The sequence below is a fragment of the Grosmannia clavigera genome (assembly GCF_000143105.1).
Source record: "Grosmannia clavigera kw1407 unplaced genomic scaffold GCSC_89, whole genome shotgun sequence".
Classification (NCBI taxonomy): Eukaryota; Fungi; Ascomycota; class Sordariomycetes; order Ophiostomatales; family Ophiostomataceae; genus Leptographium; species Leptographium clavigerum.
Genome location: NW_014040569.1, coordinates 479,723 through 502,906, shown reverse-complemented (window position 1 = coordinate 502,906; position 23,184 = coordinate 479,723). Strand labels below are relative to the sequence as shown.

General features: G+C 54.7%; 5 protein-coding genes across 5 annotated transcripts; 2 read left to right on the top strand and 3 right to left on the bottom strand.

Moving 5' to 3' along the window:
- Window positions 1-10: 10 nt before the first annotated feature.
- Window positions 11-2,690, bottom strand: CMQ_5763 (histone ubiquitinationc protein; the record flags this gene model as incomplete). The annotated part of the gene is made up of 5 exons (XM_014313350.1): window positions 11-184; window positions 243-1,852; window positions 1,918-1,978; window positions 2,045-2,188; window positions 2,553-2,690. The coding sequence occupies 5 exons, from the start codon at window positions 2,688-2,690 to the stop codon at window positions 11-13; spliced, it is 2,127 nt and encodes a 708-aa protein (XP_014168825.1).
- Window positions 2,691-3,607: 917 nt separating this feature from the next.
- Window positions 3,608-5,775, top strand: CMQ_5663 (transcription factor tfiiib; the record flags this gene model as incomplete). The annotated part of the gene is made up of 2 exons (XM_014313250.1): window positions 3,608-3,664; window positions 3,739-5,775. The coding sequence occupies 2 exons, from the start codon at window positions 3,608-3,610 to the stop codon at window positions 5,773-5,775; spliced, it is 2,094 nt and encodes a 697-aa protein (XP_014168725.1).
- A 668-nt stretch (window positions 5,776-6,443) lies between these two features.
- CMQ_5655 (uv excision repair protein) lies at window positions 6,444-8,142 on the bottom strand (the record flags this gene model as incomplete). The annotated part of the gene is made up of 7 exons (XM_014313242.1): window positions 6,444-6,566; window positions 6,631-7,140; window positions 7,188-7,538; window positions 7,599-7,678; window positions 7,753-7,825; window positions 7,992-8,039; window positions 8,125-8,142. The coding sequence occupies 7 exons, from the start codon at window positions 8,140-8,142 to the stop codon at window positions 6,444-6,446; spliced, it is 1,203 nt and encodes a 400-aa protein (XP_014168717.1).
- An 840-nt stretch (window positions 8,143-8,982) lies between these two features.
- On the bottom strand, window positions 8,983-10,674 carry CMQ_5617 (uncharacterized protein; the record flags this gene model as incomplete). The annotated part of the gene is made up of 1 exon (XM_014313204.1): window positions 8,983-10,674. One exon carries the CDS (start codon window positions 10,672-10,674, stop codon window positions 8,983-8,985), a length of 1,692 nt encoding a protein of 563 aa, XP_014168679.1.
- A 5,838-nt stretch (window positions 10,675-16,512) lies between these two features.
- On the top strand, window positions 16,513-20,193 carry CMQ_5718 (beta-galactosidase; the record flags this gene model as incomplete). The annotated part of the gene is made up of 9 exons (XM_014313305.1): window positions 16,513-16,695; window positions 16,763-16,806; window positions 16,886-17,027; window positions 17,093-17,196; window positions 17,266-17,314; window positions 17,379-17,756; window positions 17,902-17,971; window positions 18,030-18,066; window positions 18,129-20,193. 9 exons carry the CDS (start codon window positions 16,513-16,515, stop codon window positions 20,191-20,193), a joined length of 3,072 nt encoding a protein of 1,023 aa, XP_014168780.1.
- Between the last annotated feature and the right edge of the window lie 2,991 nt (window positions 20,194-23,184).

Here is a 23,184-nt window from a genome sequence, read left to right as displayed (position 1 = left end):
TCGTTTCCTCTTATAAATGTGCCGTCATCACGTCCATCTTGTCAAAGGCCTTGTTGCATGTCGGACACTTTCTCATCCGGTTGCTGAGCCGCGCATCGATACATGACTGGCAAAACACGTGCCCGCATGTCTTGATGATCGCGTTCTTGAAGTCGTTGCGGCACACCGAGCAGAGCGCAAATTTCTATCGTCTTAGTCAGCATTCGTCGCCTTTTCTCGTCTCCGCGTCCACCGCTACTCACCCTGAGCATCTCCTCTTCCTCCGACGAGTTGGCCAAGCACTTCGTCTTCCAGTTGTCCCGGTCCTTCTGCAGGTGTCCTATCCGCACTTTGAGCTTCTCCAGCTCTGTTTCGTGTGCTGCCGCCTGCTCGCGCAAGCTGATGTTTGCCACGTCCCGCGCCTTGACCAGATTCGTCAGCTCCATGATCTGTCCCTTGCTCGAGTCGAACCGCCGCGTGATGTCCGCGTTGGCCGACTTGAGTATCCGGCTTTCGTCTGCCACCGTCGTGTTGGATTGCCGGAAGTCGGCCAGCTGCTTTTCCAGGTTGCTCAGCAGCGACCGGCTCTGTGCTTCCACCTCCTTGAGCGAGGTGATGATCTCTGAGCTCTTGCTGTTCTGGTGCCGCAGCGCCCGGATCTCTGCATTGCGAATGTCCATATCCTTGCGTGCCGCGAAGTACTTCTGATCCGCCTTAGCCTTCTCTAGCGTCAGGATCGTCACCCGCTCCTCCAGTGCCGTGAAGTCCATCACCTTCTTCTGCGCCAGGCTGATCGCCCGCTTATACGCCTTCTCCACCGACGGCATTTCCGCCTGAATGAGCGCGTAGTCTTTCTCCAGCTTCAGCAACCGTTCTCGCAGCTGTTCCGGCGACAGCGCCTCCAACTCCGCCGTCGTCGCCGTGTCGCTGCCGTCCTCGCTCGGTCGTAGTCGGTCCAGCTCCAGCTCCAGTGCCGTTATGCGATCGTCCTTGGCCGTCACTAGCTCCTTCATGTGCTCGAATGCCGTCCGCTCCTGGTCCTGGCTCGCCTTCCGGATCTGCACGTCAGCCACCAACTCATCCCGCGCCGATCGGATCCGTGTGAGATCCTGCTCTTTCGCCTGTATCTGGTCCTCGAGTTCGCTCGTGACCGCTTGCGCCTCCAGCTCGAGCTTCGTTCGAAAGGCCGTTCGGTCCGTCTGCAGCTTCTCGATTTCCTCGCGCAGCTGCTTGTTGGTCGCTTCCAGGTGGTTGGCCCGCCGGATCAGGTCTTCACTCTTGCTCTTCAGCTGTTTAAACAGGTCTGTCCGCGCATAGTCCTCCTCCGATACGCTTTCCCGCTTCGCTCTGAACGCGCTGTTCTCGTCCTGGGCGGCCTTCAGTTCAGCAAACAGCCGGTCGAGCTGCTCTTTTTGCTTTGCAAACGCAGCCAGGTTCTCGTCATATTTCCCCTGCAGGGCCTGCAGATCGGCAGAACTTGCCGCCGACGCGTCTCCTCCATTTTCGGCTGCCGGCCGCGGGGTGACGTGCGCCAAGGCCTTCTCTTCCATCTTCTGGACCTGTAGGCTGCGCATGCGATCTATCCGCTTTTCGGCCTTGATATACCGTAGTGTCGCGGTGTCGAGTTGCTGCGATATGTCTTCCTTGTCCGTCTCCAGGCGGTCCAGCTGTAGGGCGTATTCCTTTTGGGCGGCGAGCAAGGTCTTGATTTGCGTCTCCAGCTGGGTGACCTCGGGTTTTACTGCTTCGCGCATGCCGGCAAGCCGGCTGAGGAGAAGCTCCATTCTCGTCTTGACTGCCTTTGTCTTCTCACCCAGGTGCTTCTGAAAATCTCGGCTGTCTTTGAAGCTCAGCGCAGACGGGTAGGGATGTTCTAGTAAATCGATGCCTGTCAGCATGGCCATGTGCTCCAGCGGTCTAGCGGTCTGGTGGTCGTACCTTTCGATTCTGGGTGGCTGGACACAGTCCCTTCGCAGAGAAGCTCGATTTCTTGCAAAAGCTAGGCGATGGTTAGGATGTCTGTCTTCCGCTTGGTCGTCATCGGCGGTGGGGGATGTGTGCCTACCTGGAGGACCCAAGCATCGGCAATACGGATGTGGTCATCATGATACGTCGACCGCTTTTGTATCTCTTCGATCCGAGTTTCTAGTGTGGCTTTTTCCCTCTTGTATTCGTTCATCTGGCGGATAAGGGCGTCTTTTTGAAAGTCCTGGAGATCCCGCGGTCAGCAATCGTCCATCTGAATGTCGAAGGGCGCGAAGCGCCAGCAAAACGGGCCAGGATATCAGTGAGCAGGGGAGGAAGAGCCTTGAGGGTCTATGCCTGCTGCTTTGCAGCAAGCGGCGCATTAGCATGGAAACCGGCGTGGCTGACACTCCCAGAGGCAGGAGAACAGTTTCTGAACAGACAGCTTCTGGGAGCAACGACATGTGATGCAGGCAGGGCGAGAATGTAGGTAGAAGGAGGGGAAGACGCGCGTCAGGAAAAGAACAGATGCGTGCGAGCGGGAAAAAGGGGGCTCAAATCGATCTGCAGGATGGAGAGGTGAAAGTCTGCGTCGTGTGATGCCTTACCTCGAGCCAAGCCTCGTCTTTGTAGTCACCATTATTGTCGTCTTTTGCCCTGCTGCCACCACCGTTCACGGCCTGTCGCTTGCTTGGTGGTGCATACTCATCGGTGTCGGCGATGGCCGGCCTCTTCCTGTCCTCCATCTTGACGACGGCGGATGGATGAGTCGGCAAAGCGGAGGGAGAAGTGGCAATAGGCATGGGAGAGGGGGAAGGGATGAGAAGGCGAGGGCGCGTGAGGAAGATCTCCGAGTCCCCGCGAGAGAGCGAGGGGCCTGTTGAGGGACGAGATGGGGGAGGAGGGAGGCGAAAGGGGAGGGATTCGAGCGAGAAGCGTGAAGCGTGAGACGGAAGGAGTCCACAGAGTAATAATAGGGGAGGGAAAAAGCAACGAGAGATCCGGAGGGAAAATAGAAGAGAAAAGGAAGTGGTGGGGAAAAGAGGCCTGGCGCGATTAACCAGGAGCGATGGGTTCCGCAAACATGGGAGTGGAAATGGGCGCCAGAGATAGTCAGGGAGGCGGGCGAGCGAGCCGATGGTACGAGGCAGAAGAGGAGAGAGAGAGGGAACAAAAGTTCGCTGGCGGAGGCAGATGGAAATTTTGGCGAATTCAAGACCAAAGAGGCGTGAGCGAGGAGAGGGAAAAAGGAGCCAACCAAAAAGGGCGACAAACGGCGCTAGGCTCTGTTGGGTGCTGGCGCAGCTATGGATCGCGGCTTATCGCTGCAAAGTGGGGGCTGTCTTATATAAGGCGAGTTCGATTTTAGCACGGTATTTTTTTTTTTGCGATTTTTATCGCTTCTGCGTCTGCCTCTTTCCCCTCACTCTTCCTCCTCTCCCACGAGCACACAGACATGTTCCCGCCCGCGCCCGACGCCCACTCCGACCTCAGGCAGCTCCTCTCACGAATTGATCGAGCGACGGCGTCTTGACGTGTGCGACTTGCGCGATTGACGTCCGGCGCAGCAGATGGCCATTACGGCTGAACGAAGACCTCAGCAGCCAGCGGCAGTCGACCGAAGACCAACGACACAGTATCGATATCCAACACAGCCTCAGCCATGAGTTCCATGCTGAAGAAGAAGGGCGGTCTCGCCTTTAAGCCCAAGGCGCCGGCGGTCCGACGAGCAGCCGTAGCAACAACAGCAGCAGCGCCTTTGGCTGCCAATCTGACTGCAAACACGACGACGAGGGCAAATTCGATTGCTCCTGCTCCTCAGGAAGTCCTCCAGACAAGCCAAGCAGCGGCTACCACAGGGCCGGGGGTCAGCCCAAGACGCCGACCGCGCCCGAAGCTATCGCCCCCGCAGCCACGACGTCATCATATGTTGCACAGACAGCAGAAAAAGAAGCGACGGCACGATCCCAAAGAGCTGCAGCCCCCACACCACTATCACCCCCTGCAACCCAGAGACAGCCGGCAGCAGTGGCAGAATGGCCAGTCAGCCAGGCTGCGCCTGTGGTCGTCACAGCTCCGGCAACTCTGCCCCCAACACCCCCACCAACACAGCCGACAGTCCGACAGACCAGAACACGACGCTCGACGACGGCGGCTCCAGCTGCGGCCGAACGACAGGAGGAATCTATGACGCAGCGGACGCGCATCGCCATCAGCAGTCTGCTGCAGAGCGAAGAGGCCGTGGTTGCAACAGGTGTAGTCCCCGCCGACGAGGCGGCCAGCATTGTCAGTCCTGCTCCCGCAGTTGCGGAAATCGTCGCTCCGGCTGCAGGACGGAGGGGTCGTTCCAAGGCCAAAGCCGCTGCTTCTGATCCTGCTCCCGTTGTGCCGACGGAAGGAGAGTCTGCTGGTGCTGCCGTGGCAGCGACTGCGCCGCCAGCAAGGAGACGCTACACGAGGCGAAAGCCGGTCGGCAGTGCGGCGGCTGCAGCAGATGGACAGGAAGGAGGCGCCGAGGCCCAGGTGCGGCCACGAGCAAGCCGGAAACGGTCAGCGACATCCGGGACTAGCGAAGGGCCAGCAGCCACGACAGTGGCAGTGACAGTACCGGCAGCGGCGAAGCGGAGCCGTCGAGAGCGGGAGGTGACGCCGGAAGATGCGGAAACGCGCACGGTAGACCACCGGGAGCTGAAGATGGAGGACCTGACCAAGGACTTGCGAATCGGCAAGAAGTTCAGCCGGCACGACGAGCTGGTCGACCGCGAGCGCGAGAAGCGACGGCAATATCGGCTAGGCAAGAAGAACGGCACGGGCGGGACAGCAGCGATGGCGGTAGCGGGAAGCGGTGGCAGCAGCGAGACCGGATCCGTGCTGGGGGTAGTAGGAGTGGGCAGCGAGACGGGCGGCGTCAACGGCGGGCAGGTGCGGATGTCGGACGCCGTGGCTGCGGCAGCATCGGTCATGGCAGCAGCAGTCGGGCCCCGACGAGCAGGAGGAGCAGTGGGAGCATCAGCGGCCGGGCCGCAGTTTGAGATCATCGACGGCAACATTGTGGTGAACCAGGCATCGCTGGTGCACGATCGACACGCGGCAGCAGCAGCAGCAGCAGGCGAGCTGGAGGAGGTGGAGGAGAACGACTTTACGCGGCAGACAACGTCGAACACGTACCTGAAGCCGGGCAAGCTGCGGGGGCCGAATGCGTGGACGGAAGCCGAGACGGAGCTCTTTTACCGGGCGCTCAGCATGTTTGGCACCAGCTTTGACCTGATCTGCAACATGTTTCCGGGCAAGTCGCGACGTCACATCAAGATGAAGTTCAACCGCGAGGACAAGCTGCGGCCGGATCGCATCACCGACGCGCTCGTCGGCCAGCACAAGGTGGCCATCGACGTGGACGAGTACATGGCGCGAACAGGCCAGACGCTGCACGCGACCGAGACCATTGACGCCGAGTATGCCCAGCGCCAGGCCGAGCACGACGCCGAGCAGCAGCGCATCGCCGATGACGCCGCCGAGCTGCTGCGCAAGAAGCGTGAGGACTTGTTCAGGCCGCGCGGCAGTGCAGCTGGTGCTGGTGTCAAGACTGCGGCCGGACAGACAGCATCGCACAATCTCTCGGCACGAGACTTTGACCCTCTTGGTGGCGCTGGTAGTGGCCCCAATCCAGACGACGAGATCGACGAGACCGTTGAGGACGAGACCGACCTCGTTCGGCACAACGGCCGCCGGCGTCCTGCTGGCCGCTCCAGGGTCGGAGGCATGAAAGCCGCCGTGGCCAGTGGCTTCGGCGAGGCCTACGACAGAATTGGCGTTTGTGTGTACAGAGTATGATTGTGGTGGCTCGGCTCGGATGGTGTTCTTTTACTTGCATACACGTGATACCCGCGATTGGATGGATAGGGCCGGCTGGCTGCGGGTAAACAGGCCGCAGCTGGCAGAAAGGCCGGCTTGGACGGGAAGGAAAAGAGCCGCTCTGTGAGCTGATTTGACGTGCCTTTCCTGTACGCAGAGATTCGGTGGCAACCACCGCTTATAAGATAAATGAGAAGACGCTCCCAGGCCATGTACCGCATACAAGCGAGAGAGGGTAAAGAGAGAACGATTCGGCGGCTCTGGGGAACCAGAAGAAGCGGCTTAGAAGCGAGGGCGTTTGCCAAATGCAGGAAAAAAAAGCGGAAAGGGAAAAGACTAAGGAAAAATGGAAAGGAATAAAAAAACAGAGACCTCCCCCTATTACCTCCCCCGTCCAGTTGACCCGACCAGCTGACCCGTCCATCCAGCCTCGCCTCGCCCCTCTTTTGATTCCGTCATCATTGCTTCGATCCGTTCCCTCTTCGCCTCTCCATTGCGCAGAAAAGAACAGTGTTTGGGTATTCCTCGGCCGGTGTCATTTTTTTCGGTCTTGGCGTCATTCGGTTTCAATCTCGATTTCGACTTCGTCGTCATCGTCTCTCGGAGACAGCAGCGAGCACGGCCGGTATCGTCTAGTGCGGCTTTGTCTAGTCCTGTAGATCCTCGTCGTCCGGTTGGTCAAACAGGAAATTTGCCGCCAGCTCCTCGTTCTTGTCGCACGCAAAGTATGCCTGAATCGCCTGGTCCCGGTCGAAGCCGAGGCGGCAGAGCTGGGCCGAGTTAGCAAGCTGTCCCGCTCTGTTCCTCTCTGCTTCTCTCTGATCTCAAACTCACACGTTCGATAGCGTCCCGCTCCTCCTCCGTCACCGAGATCGCCTGCGCGCCGGGCGGCAGCGGCGCATCGTCCTCGTCGCCATCCTCGCTCAGCAGGCTGAGGAACTGGTCCGGGTTCTGCGCAATCAGCTGCGCCAGCTGCGGATTTCCCGCGCCCAGCTGCTGCAGGATCGGCTCCAGCATCTGCGGCTGCTGCTGCACCACCTGGCGCAGCTGCTGGAACTGCGCGTTGTGCCGCAAAAAGTCCAGGTTGCCGAGGCCCTGGCTGCCAGCAGCTGCTGCTGCCGCTGCCGCTGCACTATCCGCCGACGGCTGTGCAGCTGCACCACGGCTGCCGCCGCCCTGGCCGTGCTGCGCAGCCAGGTCAAACAGATTCACGCTCTCGGGGTGCTCTTCGATACCGGCAGCAGGGGCTGCCGCTGCAGCTGGAGCCGCAGCCGCAGCTTCACTTTCGGCGCCGGCGCCGGCCGCAGCCGGCGGTGGCTGCAGATTATCGGGAATGCCCTGGAGCTATCAGCACAAGCACAGCCAATCAGTCTGGTTTGGGTGACACCCACTGTCAGCAGATATTCGACCGCACGGTCCGGGTTGTTGTAGGCCGCGCGCATGGCCGCGCTGATCTGGCTGCGTTCAAAGCCCATCGCCTCCATGTTTGTGATGGCCTCCTGCAGCGCAGGACCGACCGAAAAGGAGTTGGGGTCGGTGTAAGACGTCGCACCACCAGCCGTCGGACCGGCAGCACGGGCGGCCGGACTTGGTGTGGCCGCGACGGCCGCTTGCGCAATCGCAGCAGAACTGGCCGCAGCAGCAGCAGCAGGAGCAGCAGGTGTGGCCGCGACAGCCGACGCGCGAGCAGGTGTCGATGGCGAAGCGGCTGATGAAGACTCGGCCACCGGCGCCGGCTTAGGCTGTAGGCCGCAGCATTAGCATCGTCCTTCTTCTCTCGTCCATCCTCTAGGCCGACGCACCTTGTTCACCACGCAGACCACGAAGCCCTTCTCTTCGATCTTGTACGACTCGACCGTGTCTTCATCTTTCAGAATCTTGCCTGCCATCCGGGGGCATCAGTACTGTGGCTTCACCATTTCACAAGCCGGCCGGTCCTTCCATTGCGCAACGTACCCGAGTAGATGAGTTTCTGTGTTTTTGGCGCCCATCCGCGCTCGTCCGAGATCTTCTGCTTGACTGCGGCAATCTGGTGAGGCAAGAACAAAGTACATGTCAGCTCGGGCCTCTCGCCATGACTTCGCCCGAGTAACATAATGCGGAGAGACAGGGGAGTGGAACAAGTGATGCGCGAGCTCGAGGCTTGTGTCGTGCAGCCTGGGAAGAGAAAACGACGGGAGGAAAGATAGACGTACCGTCTCCGAGGGCTCGATCTCGATGACGAATTTTTGCTGCTTCAGATCCTGCACCAGAGAGTCAGCAATGGATAAGCGTCGGACGAGCCGTCATAGTTCTGGCAGGCCACATCGTCGAAACCTTTCTTCTTACCTTGAATGTCACCTTCATGGCGGGCAACTTCTGTGTGGAGGGGTCGACAGGAAGATAAAAAAAGAAAAAGAGATTATGGGAAGAAGAAGATGTTTTTTTCCACGAGCGTGCGCTGTCAGCGGGTGATGGGTGGAAAACGAGGACGCCACGGGCAAGTTGACAAGAGCAGGTTAAGGGAAGAGAGAGAGAAGGTCAGTCGACAAAGAGACTTGCGATCTTCGCTCGAGGTGAAGTTGCGTAGGCGATTTTTCGACGGCGGGCGGGAAAGACAAGGTGGAGAGGAGGAGATGTAGCCAGTCAGGCCCTGTCTTGCGGCCCTTTCTGGGCCACTCACAAGAGGCAACAGCGCTAGTGGCGGGCGGAGGCATAGGTCCATGGCGTAAGAGCTGTAGCTGCCTGCTGCTCTGGCTCTTCAGAAGCCCCTGTCAGCATACCGCTGTAAGGGATATATGTACATACAAGAAGCCCCGCCACACCACCGAGAATCACATGCGAGGTTCAGCCAATTTGCTTCAATCTTCTCTGTATACGGAGTACGGCGCCTGTTCGGTAACGCCTTTGCTAATCAAAAGTACAGACACGTCCAGCGACGTGATAATGTCGTGTTTCCCAAAACGCCTACCCAACCCTAAACCCCCAACCCTAAACCCAAGAAAATACTATCCACCCAGAAAGAACCCAGATAAGGAAAGGTGCGTGAGAGAACGTAAGAGAGCGTGAGCATGCAGCATGTATACAGCCATGTGAAGGACTGGTCCTCCTAACCGTTGCATAGTCTTCGTAGCTGATCTTCATGTCATGTATTTTGCGTTTCGTGTGTTGTGTAGTTCCCTTCTTTGAACCGGCCTGCCTTCATCCTCATGATGCCTCGTTCTCCAGTCGGGAATTCCGGCTCTCGTAACCCGATAGGCTTGTTCGCGTTCCTGCGCTCAGAATCCAGTCCGGAATCGGCGGCGTCATATTGCGCTCGGCCAAGCGGAGCTGCTTCTCACGTGTCCCCACCTCCTCGTCCACCTCCTCCTCCTTGTCGTGCAGCATGTCGCTGGCCAGCGGCCGACCCCGGGCGATGCCACCACCTCCATTGTCGCCTAGTGCGCTGGGGCTGCCAGCAAGCGCCCTCTTGACTGCAAAATCGTCAAAGCTGCCCTGCCGGCTCAGCGGGCTCGACACCACCGGAAGGCTGCCGCTCCGTATCCGGTTAAACGTCCGCAAGCTCTGCACGTCAGTCGCGAGCATCTGGCCGGCATTGGGCGCAGCCGTCACCACGGTGCCGGCGCTGACGGCGGGTGGTGGAGTCGGCGAGTCTGACCGGAACAGCGGGTGGATATGTGCCTCGTTGGCCGGCGAGAGCGAGTGCGAGCGTGCGCGCGTTCCCGGAGCCACCACATATCCGCTCGATAGCGATGTTGTCGATGTCGACCTGGGCACCGACCTAGGCACCGGACTATAGCTCCGGCTGCGCCGACGAGTCCGTGGGGGACCTGCGAGGTCCAGTGGTGCGCCCGGACTGGGACAGCGGCTCGCAGTTGGACTGGCTGGGATCGTCTCGAGAAACCGGCTGGCCGGGATGGGCGACATCGAGCTTTCCAGCACGGCCTGACGGTTTTGCGGCGAGACAGAAGACGTGTCCCACGAGTCAAAGTCGTCTTCGACGCTTGCGCTCGACTCGCGGTCACGACGGGGCGAAGACGAGTTGTTGTAAGAAGGCAAGGTCCGGAGTGACTGAAGGCTGCCGGAGCTGCTAGCCAGCAGTCGTGTCCTGGAGGAGAAGGGACGGACAGCATTGGACAGCGATGACCGCAGGGAATCAAAAGTCTCCGCCGCCGAGCGACCATCGCTTGAACCAGGTGGCGAGCGTATGTCCCCTGTCAGGGCGGCTATACCCCCCCTTCGGCTCGCCGGCGGAGTCGGGGCCAATGTCTGACTGTAGCGGATCCCCTTGACACGGATGGACGGCGAAATCCGCGTGCTGGTAGTTGGGGGCCGGTTGCTGGCATCGTCTTGCTTATAAAATTCCGCAGCTCGAGACAGCTCGGTAGTCTCCTCTGTCGACAGCGCACGGACAGCTATATATTGCGCGATCAAGAAGAGCAATTGGGCAGTATAGCAAACAGACAACGTAACCGATGCTCCGGCGAGGAAGGGAACCGCTCCAGATCCGAACAATGTCGGTGGTAGAGTGCCGGTGAACTTGCTGAGATTGACAAGGGCAGCAACAGAAATGGCGGCAGCCACTGTGCAAAGAAGGATGCTGAGACTGAACCAGTGGCCACCCGGCTGCTGTAATGGCTTTTGCAGCTGCTTTTCGTTGACGCTGCATTGAGCTGCTTGTCTCCGTATGCTGCTCCAGATGAAGTATGTGAGATAGGCAAGGAAGATGAGAAGCACTAGTCCTTCGCTAATTGCTGAAACAATCGCAATGATACGTGTTGTGGATGTTGAAAGGTATTCTAGTTGGTGCGCGAGAATGGCAAGGAGAGCTATCAAGGCCGAAGTTGAGAATATGGCCAGGGTGCCAGCCACGGCCAAAATGCTATGTGGCGGAGCCATGATGTGGAATCTGTGAAGCAACCAGATCTAGGAGCAAAAGAAAAAGAGGCTCGGCTTCACTTTGGTGCAGGACGTTGTTTCTCTGAATTGGCCTGCTTGATAACCTCTTGTCTCCAAGTCCCAGGTCACCAGGCGGAGACTAGGTCAGGGAAAAGCGGTCTACTCCTCTGTAAGTCCACGGCCAGTTGCCGTGAGCACTCGTTGGCCCAGGCGTACCCAATGCAAAAGTGACAAGATGGATAAGCCGAGAAATCTGTTGCAGTGTCGAGAAAGGCCAGCAGAGATGCCGGGCTCAATACTGGGCCAGCACAGCTTATAGAGAGCGTGTTCCTGCGTCGAGGTGGGGAGTTGGATGCTGTCCGGGAGTTGTGCCTGCTGCTGACTTCGCTTAGATAGTTTGAGTCAACTGCTGGAATGCTGCCAGATGTCTCAGCGTGAAAGGCAGCCGACATCCATAAGCCTGTGGATATTTCGATAACGAGAGGACCGACAACTGATTGTCAACTGTAAGGAATGAGTAAAGGAACGCAACATCGACCTGAGGAGAGAAGAGTGTCCCGCCACTGCCAGATGAGGGAAAAGGGGAGTAATCATGCTGACGGCAGCGCCATAGTATAAGACGGTAACCAGCAAGGACGCGTCGCGTATGCGTGCTGCGCCGCTGAGCCGCTTTTGTTGATATTATAGGGTTGGAGGTCTGGAGGGGTCGGATCTCGGAGTGGGGGGTGGCCGGGGCATAAAGATGAGGTGTGGGTGGCTTATTCGTGCTCAGGCCTCTTAGACCTCGTTTTCTGGCCTCCTTCTTACTGCGTCTTTCAGGGATTTCCTTCTTCCTTCTAGGCTAGAGGTGGATCTCGGAAAATATAGAGAACGCGGCGGGGAAGCCGGACTTGATCATAGTAGATTGTTCATGGCCACTCGGTTTTGTCGAGCTAAGCAACGGTGTCTGTTTTTGTTTTTTTCATTTGGTTTCTTCGCTTTTTCTTCTATTTTCTTTTTTTAGCGCGTTGCTTGCTTTTCTGCTTGCTTCTTTTTCCTCGCCCCTCTCCGCTTGTCGGGTTCCGTGCCACTGCTTCCCCTTTCTTGATCCATGGCTGGTAGTGTGTCGAGTGGCAGGTTGACTCAAATGCAGGCTAGCAATGTGTTCTCGATGTCAACACGAGGTGTCAACATGACATCGTATCCGCAGTGAGACATCCAAGCTATGCCGCTTCGTATTGAGCCAGCATTCAGGTGATCATCACGAAATCGTGCGTGCTGGAAGGACGATCTAGCAAGCCCACAGCTTCGGTTGGCACATCCGGTGCCTTTTTTTCCCTGCTGAACGTCGAAAGTGATCTCCGAGATGCAAGACTAAGCGGGCTAGGGAGCCACGTTTGTGGCTCATAACCAGCCGGCATTGAAGGATCAGCGGGGTCCGGCGATTCGAGCTGCAGGTAAGATTAAAATGTGGAGTATTAAGGAGCTAAGAAGGCTGACCACAGCCCCTCTTCACGTTTCCTATGCGACTTTCTGATACAGCATTGCTGCACGACCTTTGCCGATGACGTTTGCCGTCAAACGTCAAAAAGCAACATTTATTCAGAATTGGTGAATTGGTCTTCAAAGACGACAAAAGAAGAAGGAAAATTAAGCGAAACAGACAGGGACTGGAGGCTGGTAATACATGTATTCGTACTTGCAACAGATTTTGCATGCTTCCAACATCAATATACAAGATGCGCTAGCATCAAATATGGAAAATAGTCAACAAAACTCGCGTCGCGCGTTTGACTCCGCTGCAACCGATAAAGCTGCAGACTGGTAGTTACGACGTACTCCGTACTCTATGGGCAAAATATAAAAATCCAGGTATGGTCGGCTGCTACAAGTTGTAGTGCGCAAATATGGAGTGGGCGCTCTGAGTGGATATCTATCCGTAGCGTTTGTTTTGTTTACATGCTTGTTTATTTGTTTTGTTTTGTTTTGTTTTGTTTTATTGCCGATGGCAACTCTGGAATAATTATAGGCTATTCAATTTCTCGGTTGGGTTATTTTCAGCAATCCAGCTGTTCTCTCTAAAAGACGAGCTGTATTTGCGTTACTTGTATCTAAAGATAGATGATAAATATGCCTCTGTAAATTACGAATCGAAAGAAATAAGAAGAAAAAGGGAGAAAAAAAAAAAAAAAAAAAAAAGACAAGAGACAAAGTCTTAGAGATGAAGGGATCCAACAGTCGGTGAATGAACAAGCTTTTAGAAGTGAGTCATCGAGGCTAAGATTGTACAGGTTTCAAAATAAGCTGTTCCCTCAATGTCTATTTCGGTGTCTCTTCTTGCCTTCTAGAGATACCCCAAAGGGTTTCCCTGCCAGTCACGAGGCAGACGGCATACGCCGGATAATGATGCAGTAAGACTATGAGCTTTGCTGCCGATGCGATGCTGATTTTCCGCTGTAAGAGGGTCAGTCCTCGTTGGATTCGACGTATTTACCAGCATATGCCATCTGCCTGTACGAGCCTCTTACTAGCGAGGTTGCTGGCAGCACCTGCATTGCTGCTGCTCTCTCAGCAGCTTTCATCGCCTCATTTTTGGTCTACATCGTCATCTACAGGCGGAGGACTTGTCGGTATGCCTAGGCTGTCGCAGCGGACGAAACGTATCTTAAAGATAAGCCCAGTATTTGTGCTATTCGGCTTTGTATAGCGCAAAGGCTTTTTGCGTGCTGAACCTTAAGGGCCGTAATTCTGCGACATTCCAAGTTTTGTCCTCTTTGTGCTTTTTTTTGGTCTTCTTTGATCGTCTTGTCCCTTTACTAGAGTTGCCTTCATGGCTTACAACCATGCAGGAAGACTAACTCGAGCCTGTCGAGTATTAGGAAAAACACACATAAAGCCACTTTCTAGAATAAGAAAATGAATGCGCGGGAACCTGTGTCAATCCTTCATGTATAACAAGCCCAAGAGAGATGTTCGATAAGTAGGGAACACGTCATCCCTTAAGTTCAGTGTCGACTTACACATTGTTATAATGCACTCGAGCACTTGTTAGAGGTAAACTTTCATACCGGCATCATTACAAATAGGAGATCGAGGAAATGCAATAGAGAAATAATTTATCCCTTTCCTTCCCCCCCTATCTTTGTCTTCCTTTCTATCTTATAATTCTGGTCTGCATTCGTTGCTCTTCTCTTTTTTTCGTACCTCCCCATTTCTTAATTTCCTCATTCAATAGCCTGCAAGAGTGTCTCATGTGCATATCTTTCACGGTATTCTCTGCATACATTCCCAATCGCGCAGCTACATCAAGAAGGGGATGCCCGGCTCGATAAGAAGCAGTAGAACAGCCCTCAGAGTTGTTCTATCGCCACAGTTAACGTTGCTTGTAGCACTAATCTATTGTTGACAGGTGCAACCGGCTGTTTGAAGAGGCAAAAGTTGGACATGTAGAGTTTTGCGAGCCATTTCGACGGCCACATAAGCTTCTTTCAAATCTTGGAGCTTCTTTGCACTCTATTATGTCTTTTTAATATATCTTAGTCAATAACCTTTCAAGGGCTTTAAAGAGGTTATGTCTTTTCGTAATTTTAACGAAAAATAGCGCCATCCGTAGCATTGGATACAACTCAGCAAGAGTAGGCTAATCACTTTGAACGTATGCGCCCCTTTTGTTGCCAACGCGAAAAGGTCTTCAATCAGCTTTGACTAGGTTTTGCGAACCTTGTAACGATAACTGGCCTTATCTTTCCATACTGACCTCTACATCTAAACGACGTTCACCACCTTTCAACACGAAAGGGATGTTTACATCTGCTTGTATAGCCGTATCTTTCATGCCAAAGCGAAAAATAAAGATTCGATAAAAAAACAGAATCACACCATATTGTTGTGCTTTTAAGGCTTGCCCGTTAGTCGTGACATAGAATGCGACATGGAACGTCATACTCAGTAAGATCTCTTAAACAATCTCTTCGGAGCGTGGGCCGACTTTGCATTGGTGTAGTTTTATTCTGTACCACCAGAGGCTAAGTAGTAGTCACTGAGAGAAATATCTGACTCGTATAGCATGGCTTTGAGGCATCTGAAGATGCGCAATCATTTTTTGGACGGGCTGTTGGCATTCCTGTCACATTAGAGTGAAGCCACACCGGTTATCACACACGCAAAAGGCCAAGGTTTTGTGAGGTTTTGTTACGCCACAACTTGAAAAAGGATGATGTATGCGAAATAGGTAGACATACAACGTATGTCAACTAATCATAAAGATGCGTGCCAAGCTCGTGTTTGGCTGCTTTTACAGGGCCAAGCAGTAGTGAAATTATCATCTTATTCGTCACGGTATCAGAATGCTGTTTTTATTGCATGCATGAGAATCATGTGCTTTACGAACTGGCCAGGCTCAATATGTATGACGTGTCCCTGGTTCTTGTGACGTTATTAATGAAACCACTACTGGTAAAATCAAGGTTAAGTATCAAAACTTATATGGCCTGTTGGCGTACTTACAGTCCTCTCGTTGTCTGCCAAAGCATTTTGCCTCATTTTCTTATTGACTCCATCCTTGTCTTCACTCGTACTCAGACTCCACGACTAACACCGGGATACAGATTGCAGGGTTCATGGCTCACCTCCTCCGGTCTGAACCCTGTCCTGTCTTGCATATTTTACGTGCATGCAAGAGCAGATTATAAAGCGGTCCTTACCATAAAGACTGTCATTTCCATAATGAACTACGTTATGCAACTCTGTTCGTACGGAGTACTCGTACTGTGTATCATGTTCAAACCCTGGATAAGAGCGGGCTCGAAAAGGTGTCACCATACGTAGTACAACCCGCCTTGTGACCAGAGGCTGCAGATACGATATGAAGCCGCATGGGCAATACGAACCTGGACATCGTATGGGTAAAGATGCACCACGTGTTCCGCTGATGGGTCTGTCCCTTGCGTCTTCGGGTCATACCGGTTCTACTTGCCGCTCCAAAAAGTTTTGAGAACAAGGCTAACAATCAGAGAGGGGACGGTTAGACATGGAGGAATATAGCCTGGACGGCACAGAGCTCGGGCCAAGCGTGCCGATCGCACACAAAATAAGGTATCTTTGCCATTTCCCCGCTCACGAAGCCAATACTCTTGTCAGGCCATGCGGCTTCAAGCCAATTCTTGCAAACGTGATGTTGACGGAAGAGGGTTATTTGCAGTCCATCAATCAGAAGACGTCTTTTGCTTGTGCAAGGGCTAGTCTAATGCGCTATTGCTGATCAGGCCCTCGTTAAGAAGGTGGCCCGCATGACATAACCTGCAACTGAAGCCGCATAAATTAATTCCTTCGACTTCGCCGACTCGAGGTCCTCTGAGATCGATCAATGCTTTTTTGCGGGGAAGTGGCTAGGTAAACGTGGCCGGAATTAAATTGAAGCGTCTTTTGTAAGATACCGGACATCCCATTTCTTCTCCATTCAACATATGGGATCAAGGGCATTGCACCACGCAGTCTAGGTGTCTTACGAGTGTTACTCCGTACTCGGGGTTTACGAGTCCATGCGCAGTCCCACTTAGTATAACTGCACACCTCACTTATTACTCCACAACTTCGACCCTTGTCCACCTCCGCAAAATCAACAATGGACTGCCATATTTCCCGAAGTCTGATGTCCTCGGCTAATATCGACGTTTTGTCTCGATGGCTGCCTATGTGCAGGATTTCTTTCCGGAAGAGCCGCTGGCTAAATACACCGTGACACTGGAGATCGTGGACTGGATATATAAACACCTGTAGACCGGCCTGGAGGGCGATCTTCTTAAGACGACCTTTCAGCATTGGCCGTCCCGTGCCACTCTAGTCACGTTAGACTAAGAAATGGTCTCCTTCCGGACTCTCCTTACCGCCTTGGGCGCTGTCGGGGCTGCTTTTGCTAGCACTGACGGCCTCACTGACCTTGTCACGTGGGACAACTTCAGCCTTAGCATCAACGGAACTCGTGTTTTTATCCAGTCGGCCGAGTTCCACTACCAGCGACTGCCTGTCCCAGATTTGTGGCCGGTTCGTAACAAGCCTGTCTCTATGGAAGTAGAGGAGGATGAAACCCAGCGCTGATGTGGTCTTGTAGGATGTCTTCCAAAAGTTCAAAGCCAACGGTTTCAATACGATCAGGTGAGTGTCCTGTTCTGGAAGGAACGCCGGATCGGTCTTTCTGTGCTTCCGATTCTGCGCCTAACATGCGGCTCTTCAGCATATATTTCTTCTGGTCGTATCATTCCGCCTCGAAGGGTGTTTTCGATTTTGAAAGCCCCGGAAAAGACGTCCAGCGCCTTCTTGATGCCGCCAAAGATGCCGGCCTCTGGGTGATTGCCCGTGCAGGGCCTTACTGTAATGTGAGTCTTGATGATAATACATGAGATGTTTTCATTGCTGATTCGTGCTTAATGCTGCTTGCTAGGCCGAGACCAATGGCGGATCGTTGGCTCTTTGGGGCTCTGACGGCAGCCTTGGCCGGATGCGGACAAGTGACGAGACATACCACCAAGCCTGGTTGCCATGGGTGTACGATAATCGATCCTCACTTGTCAAACAATGACCGGATGGTGCATGATAGGGCTGATACAACCGCAGATCTAAAATAGGCGCTTTGATCGCGAAGAACCAGATTACCAACGGTGGCGTACGTATCTGAATTCGGGGTTTGCAGCAATGTCTTGAAACAAGCTGACCCATCATATCTACAGCCTGTCATCCTCAACCAGGTTGAGAATGAGTTTGTGGAGAGTGTTCATTCTGCGAACAGCACACAGGTCCTGTATATGGAGCAACTGAAAACCGCCTTCCGAGATGCCGGCGTCATTGTGCCTTTCACGCATAACGAGAAGGGCATGCGTGCGAACTCGTGGTCAACCGACTACGAGAATGTTGGTGGCGCTGTCAACGTCTATGGTCTTGACAGCTACCCCGGCGGGCTCTCGTGCACAAATGTCAACACTGGATTCAACGTCGTTCGAACCTACTACCAGTGGTTCCAAAAATATGCACCATCCCAGCCCATATCAATTCCCGAGTTTGAGGGCGGCTGGTTCTCAGCCTGGGGAGATTCTGCATTTTACGATGATGTGAGCCTTGCACTCCCTGGCGGATACTAGTGCTCTAGCTGACAAGAGAAGTGTACTACAGAGCATTCTCCCGCGTTCGCGGATGTTTACTACAAGGTACAGCTCTCATAGTTGCCTTGGGAAACGCAACATGCTAACGACACAGAACAATGTTGGCCAGCGGGTGACCTCTCAAAACATCTACATGACCTTTGGCGGAACGAATTGGGGCCACTGTAAGCAGCTGCCGTCAGGGCCAGAACAACAGAGGTCCACATGCTAACAGCTTTGCAGCCGCTGCTCCTGTCGTCTATACGAGCTATGACTACAGGTGAGAAGTGACACAACAGGCACGTTGACAAAAAACGGTCGCTTACCACCCCGTACTTACAGTGCCCCGTTGCGCGAGACGCGCCAGCAGACGACAAAGCTGTTCCAGACCAAACTGATCAACATGTTCGACACCTCGTCACCGGACCTTCTCAAGACCGTCATGGTAGGGAACGGCACTGGTTTCCATCTATCGTCGAAGGCGCTCTTCAGCTGGGTCCTACAGAACCCGGACACCGGTGCTACCTTTACCGTCATCCAGCAGAGCAGCACACCATCCACGAGCAACGTCACTGCCTCAGCCACCCTGAACACGAGCGCAGGTAGCGTTGTTGTTCCAGACGTCGCTTTGTATGGCCGACAGAGCAAGATACTGGTGACAGACTATCTCTTGGGCGGTGGCGCCGGCTCCAACAACAACACCATTCTGTACTGTTCAGCCGATATCGCCACCAGCAGCACGTTCGGATCGGCAGACGTGCTTGTCCTCTACCTGAAAGAGGGCCAAACTGGCGAATTCTCCTTCCGAGACACAGCCAATCTGACATTCACCGTTTACGGCAACTCCCAGGTGACCGCAAACTCTTCTTCTCACCAAAGCTTCACGTATGTGCAAGACTCTGGCGCCACAGCCGTCGTCTTTTCCAACAAAGTGATCGTTTACTTGCTCGACCAGCCGACAGCATGGCGCTTCTGGGCGCCGGCCAACGGGAAGCCACAGAGCAGCCCGCTCGAGGTCTTCAAGAGCGACCGCCTTTTCATTCTGGGGCCGTACCTGGTGCGTTCGGCCGAGGTAGACTGGTCCAAAGGCACGTTATCTATCGTCGGCGACAGCGATGCGGTTACAACGTTGGAGGCGTTTGTTGGGTTTGGTCCCCAAGACAGTAGTAGCGGCAGCTACACAACCATCCACACGATCGAGTGGAACGGACAAGCCTTGACAGCCGAGCGCACGGCATACGGGGCCTACCGTGCAAAAATCCCTGGCGGTGCAGATCTCTGGACCGCCGCCCAGATCCCATCGCTGAAAGACGCCACCTGGTATGTGGCCGACTCACTGCCCGAAGCGGACCCGTCATACGACGACAGCCGGTGGGTGGTCTGCAACAAGACGACGACAGCGAGCCCTTCAGCGCCAAGAACGCTTCCAGTGCTCTTCAGTTCTGACTACGGCTTTTATGCAGGCACCAAGGTGTACCGGGGCCGGTTTTCCTTTGATGAGCTTGAGAGTGCGCCCACGGCGGTCAATCTCACAGCGTCAGGCGGCGTCGGCTTTGGCTGGACGGCATGGCTCAACGGCCAGCTTCTGGGCGGCGATGTCGGCACCGCATCTCTGGGCACGTCGTCGGCGGAGCTGGCGCTGACCGCCTCGTCGCTTCTTGAGTCGGATGAAGGCGACAACGTGCTGACCGTGCTCGTGGACTACCACGGACATGACGAGGAGAATGTGGCGCACGGCCTGGAGAATCCCCGGGGTCTACTGGGAGCACAGCTGCTATACGGCGACAACGAGGTCAGCAACGGCAGCTATACGGGCTTCTCGTCGTGGCGGCTGACGGGCAACGCCGGCGGTCCTGCAAACATCGATGCGGTGCGCGGTCCGATGAACGAGGGGGGTCTGTATGCGGAGCGGCTGGGCTGGCATCTGCCCGGGTTTGACGCAGCATCGGACACGGCCTTCCAGCTAGGCAGCCCCCTCGACAGCAACAGCAGCAACGGCGCGGGCGTGCGGTTCTACGTGACGACATTCCAGCTGAACGGCGGCAAAGGCCTGGACCCGTCGTTGGACGTGCCGCTGGGGATCCAGTTTGCGGCCCCGACAGACACGATGGCCCGCGTCATGCTGTGGATCAATGGCTATCAGTACGGCAAGTATGTGCCGCACCTGGGCCCACAGACGCGGTTCCCGGTGCCGCCGGGCATCCTGAATGTGGGTGCGGGCGAGAACAACACGCTGGCGATTAGCGTGTGGGCTATGACCGAGGACGGGGCGACGCTGTCGGAGGTGTCGTTGGTGGACTATGATGGCGCGTACGAGACGGGCTATTCGGCAGCGGCGACGGGTGGCGATGCTGCTTCGCGCGAGGCGCTGCAGCCGAAGTGGACAAACCGGGCGAAGTATGCATAGTTGGAGGGACACGGACAGCTGACAGTCAGGAGAAGAACAAAGGAGGAGATCGAGAAGATCGAACAGATCGAGCAGATCGAGAGGGTCGAGAGGGTCGATGGTATTATGGAAGGGTTGAAATGAAGAACGAGAACGAAGATATGACAGTCAAAACACGATACAATTAAGGAGTACAGGGACCAAGTGCCACGAGTACAAACAGACGATTCCATGTGCCGTCAAGACAATGTCTCACGAGAAACGCGTTGTGCTTTCCCGCCCATGGCAAGCGAGGGAATGGCCCAATTTACAGGAGGGAGCGCACAGGGCTCTGTCCAAGCAGGGTAGAGGGGAGAGGGCGGGGGTCTGTGATAGTAGGGATCGACCGGGGAGTACGGAGTAACGTGTTTTACATGGTAAGAACTGCGAGTGCCCTTTGGAAAGCAGGTCTCCATTTCCAGTCCTGAATCCACTCCGGCGCAGAAGAGAAGCTCTTTGTGGCGGTGCCAAAGGTCCGTAAAGCCTTACGTCGCAAGTGGTAGCGATGGGCCTTTTTTACGAGATTTACGAGATGTAAGATAACTCAAGCAGCGATCATTACTGTTATAGCGATTAGGTGCATGATGAGACCGTTCGGTGTTTCGAATACAGTCTTGTCTACCCCCCGGCCAAGCATCTCGTTGTTGGGTCTTGCTTTTTGAATCGCATTTTGCTTTTTCCTGTTTCCTTTTTTCGCCTCTACTTTCTACTGTACATACTCTGTAGTAGTAATACGTCGTAGACAGTATCGTTCCCTTCTGAACGGACTTGAGCACAGGCCTCTGGGTGGACTGGGTGCCATTCGGACACATACGAGCATTCGTACTTGTATGTGTCCACTTACTGGGTATTTCCAGTGTTGATCGTCTGTGCCCGTGACTTCGCCCCAACCGTACTCTTGTCTTTGGCAGCGACGATAATGCGGAAAATCCGTCCAGTCGCACGGCATTCGGCAGCCGGCATTTCGTGCGCTGCTGCAGCCCGAAAGGGCCTTGGCCTTCGTCCTATTTCCCATTTCGCCCCGTTTTCTTCAATAGACAGTTCTGATGCCCTTTTTCCACCTTGACTCTTGTGCCGCGTCTTACGACGACTACTCGCAGACAAGCTGTCATCCAATTTCATTTTTTAGTGCACGTGGTAATGGCTCGTCGAAAAGACTGTTAATCAATCTGAGAGTCGGCCGACCTCACCTGAGAGCTCGGCCAGAGGCTCGTATTAGTTTTCTCGCACCTGGACCCACCACAGCTCCCATCTTTTCTGATCCAAATACTCCGTTGGTGGGGGGTGTTACTTATCTTCTCCATGGCGCGCGCCCCTTCATCCCCCCCTTGGCACGAAAATAATGTTCTGGCTGGCGGTCTTGGACTAGGGCCCTAGTCACTATAAGTACTTTCAGCGCTATTGATGCCTTAGAACGACGCTGAGCGGATAGAGGCAGACAATTCGACCGGACAAGCGTCAACGGGCCAAACAGACTCGTACCTTCCCGAGAACGAAGGGAGCACTTTCCCAAAAGGAATATGTCTTCTGCATATTGCTGACTCTCGCGTTCGTGCAAATGACATCTTACGTATCTATCACAGAACAAACTATCACAGAACAAACCAAAACGATGTCTTACCTCTTCCGCCGACGATCGACTCACGCCCTCGGTCCTAGATGCCCCAAATTACGGAGTTTCCCATCCTCCGCCGTCTCCGTACCTGCAGACCTTGTTGCCTATCAGTCGTCCCGGCCGTCTCGCCGTCATCGGTTCGATCAGCTTACGTTGGCTTCTAAGGCCAAACGGGCAAGGGGCCGAAATGATGGGCCAGACATCTGGCCAGGACGGTCGCTCGTTCGTCCATATGTCTTATTGCTTCCCGAGTGCTGCTGCCGCTGCTGACAAGAAGCCTCTGCAGCCTCGGCCTGATACCCATGTTCGCACGCGACCAAAACGGCTCATCCTGCATCCACCACACTCTCGAGCGACCGTCCAGAACAGTCTGAGGAGCCTCGTGGCCACTCCGGATGCGAGCATGAACGAAATATTGGATATTGGGTGGACCCCTGCATGTCCAGAAAGAACAAGGGAAATGCGCTCGCCATCATCGTGGGATCCACCCACACGCTTTAAGGCGACCATAACGCCACTACGACGTATTGCAATCTGCAAAGTATCCTGCTCGTACCGCAGGCCGTGCGGCCCTCACGCCAGGCAGCGTGGTACATACGTTGTAGTACGAACACACTCCTCGCCTCTCTCTGCGTCCAGCCATGGGGATCCGCTTGGCAAAGATTGACCGACTTCCCATGAGGCTACTCTCATTCCGGAAGCCGCTTGGTCTGGCTCTGATGAAGCGTTATGCAACGTTGAAAGCCCCCTTTTCCCGCTTTGGTAGCCTGGCCCCCCTGGCTTACCGGGCACTATTGCCAATCCGAGCAAAGGACCCCTACGCCAATTGGTGCCATTGGCGTTAGCCAGGACACCAGGACCCTTGTCATCGGCTCCCGTGTATTGGCTCCCCATTCAATGGCGTCTTTATGGCCCAGGGCTTGTCAGAGTCAGGTACGTACACTCTGGAAAAGATCGAGGCGTGACTTGGGATGACTTCCGCCCACCCCCCTCCCCCAGAGCCGTTCTTCTGTTGTTTTGATGTCGCCTTTTGCTCTCTTTGAATATCGAGCCTCTACCATCCATACCACACCCACCCACCATTACATTGGCTGCTCTTGCGGTCGGCTTGCGTCTAGACCTTCACTAATAACCAAAACATAATATCTTCAGTCGACTTATTGGCCACCTTCCCTCTTTTGGCTGTGCGAGGTTTTATTTCTGTCCCCCCTTCCCGTGAGAGCATTGTCATATATAAAGAAGCCCCCCCTCTCTTTGCTTAAACCGGCTATTAAGAGACAAGCAGTTACGGGTACGAATATATACGGCAGCTGGAAACCATCTGAGCCAGTCTATTTGTCCTCATGCGTTCAATATTA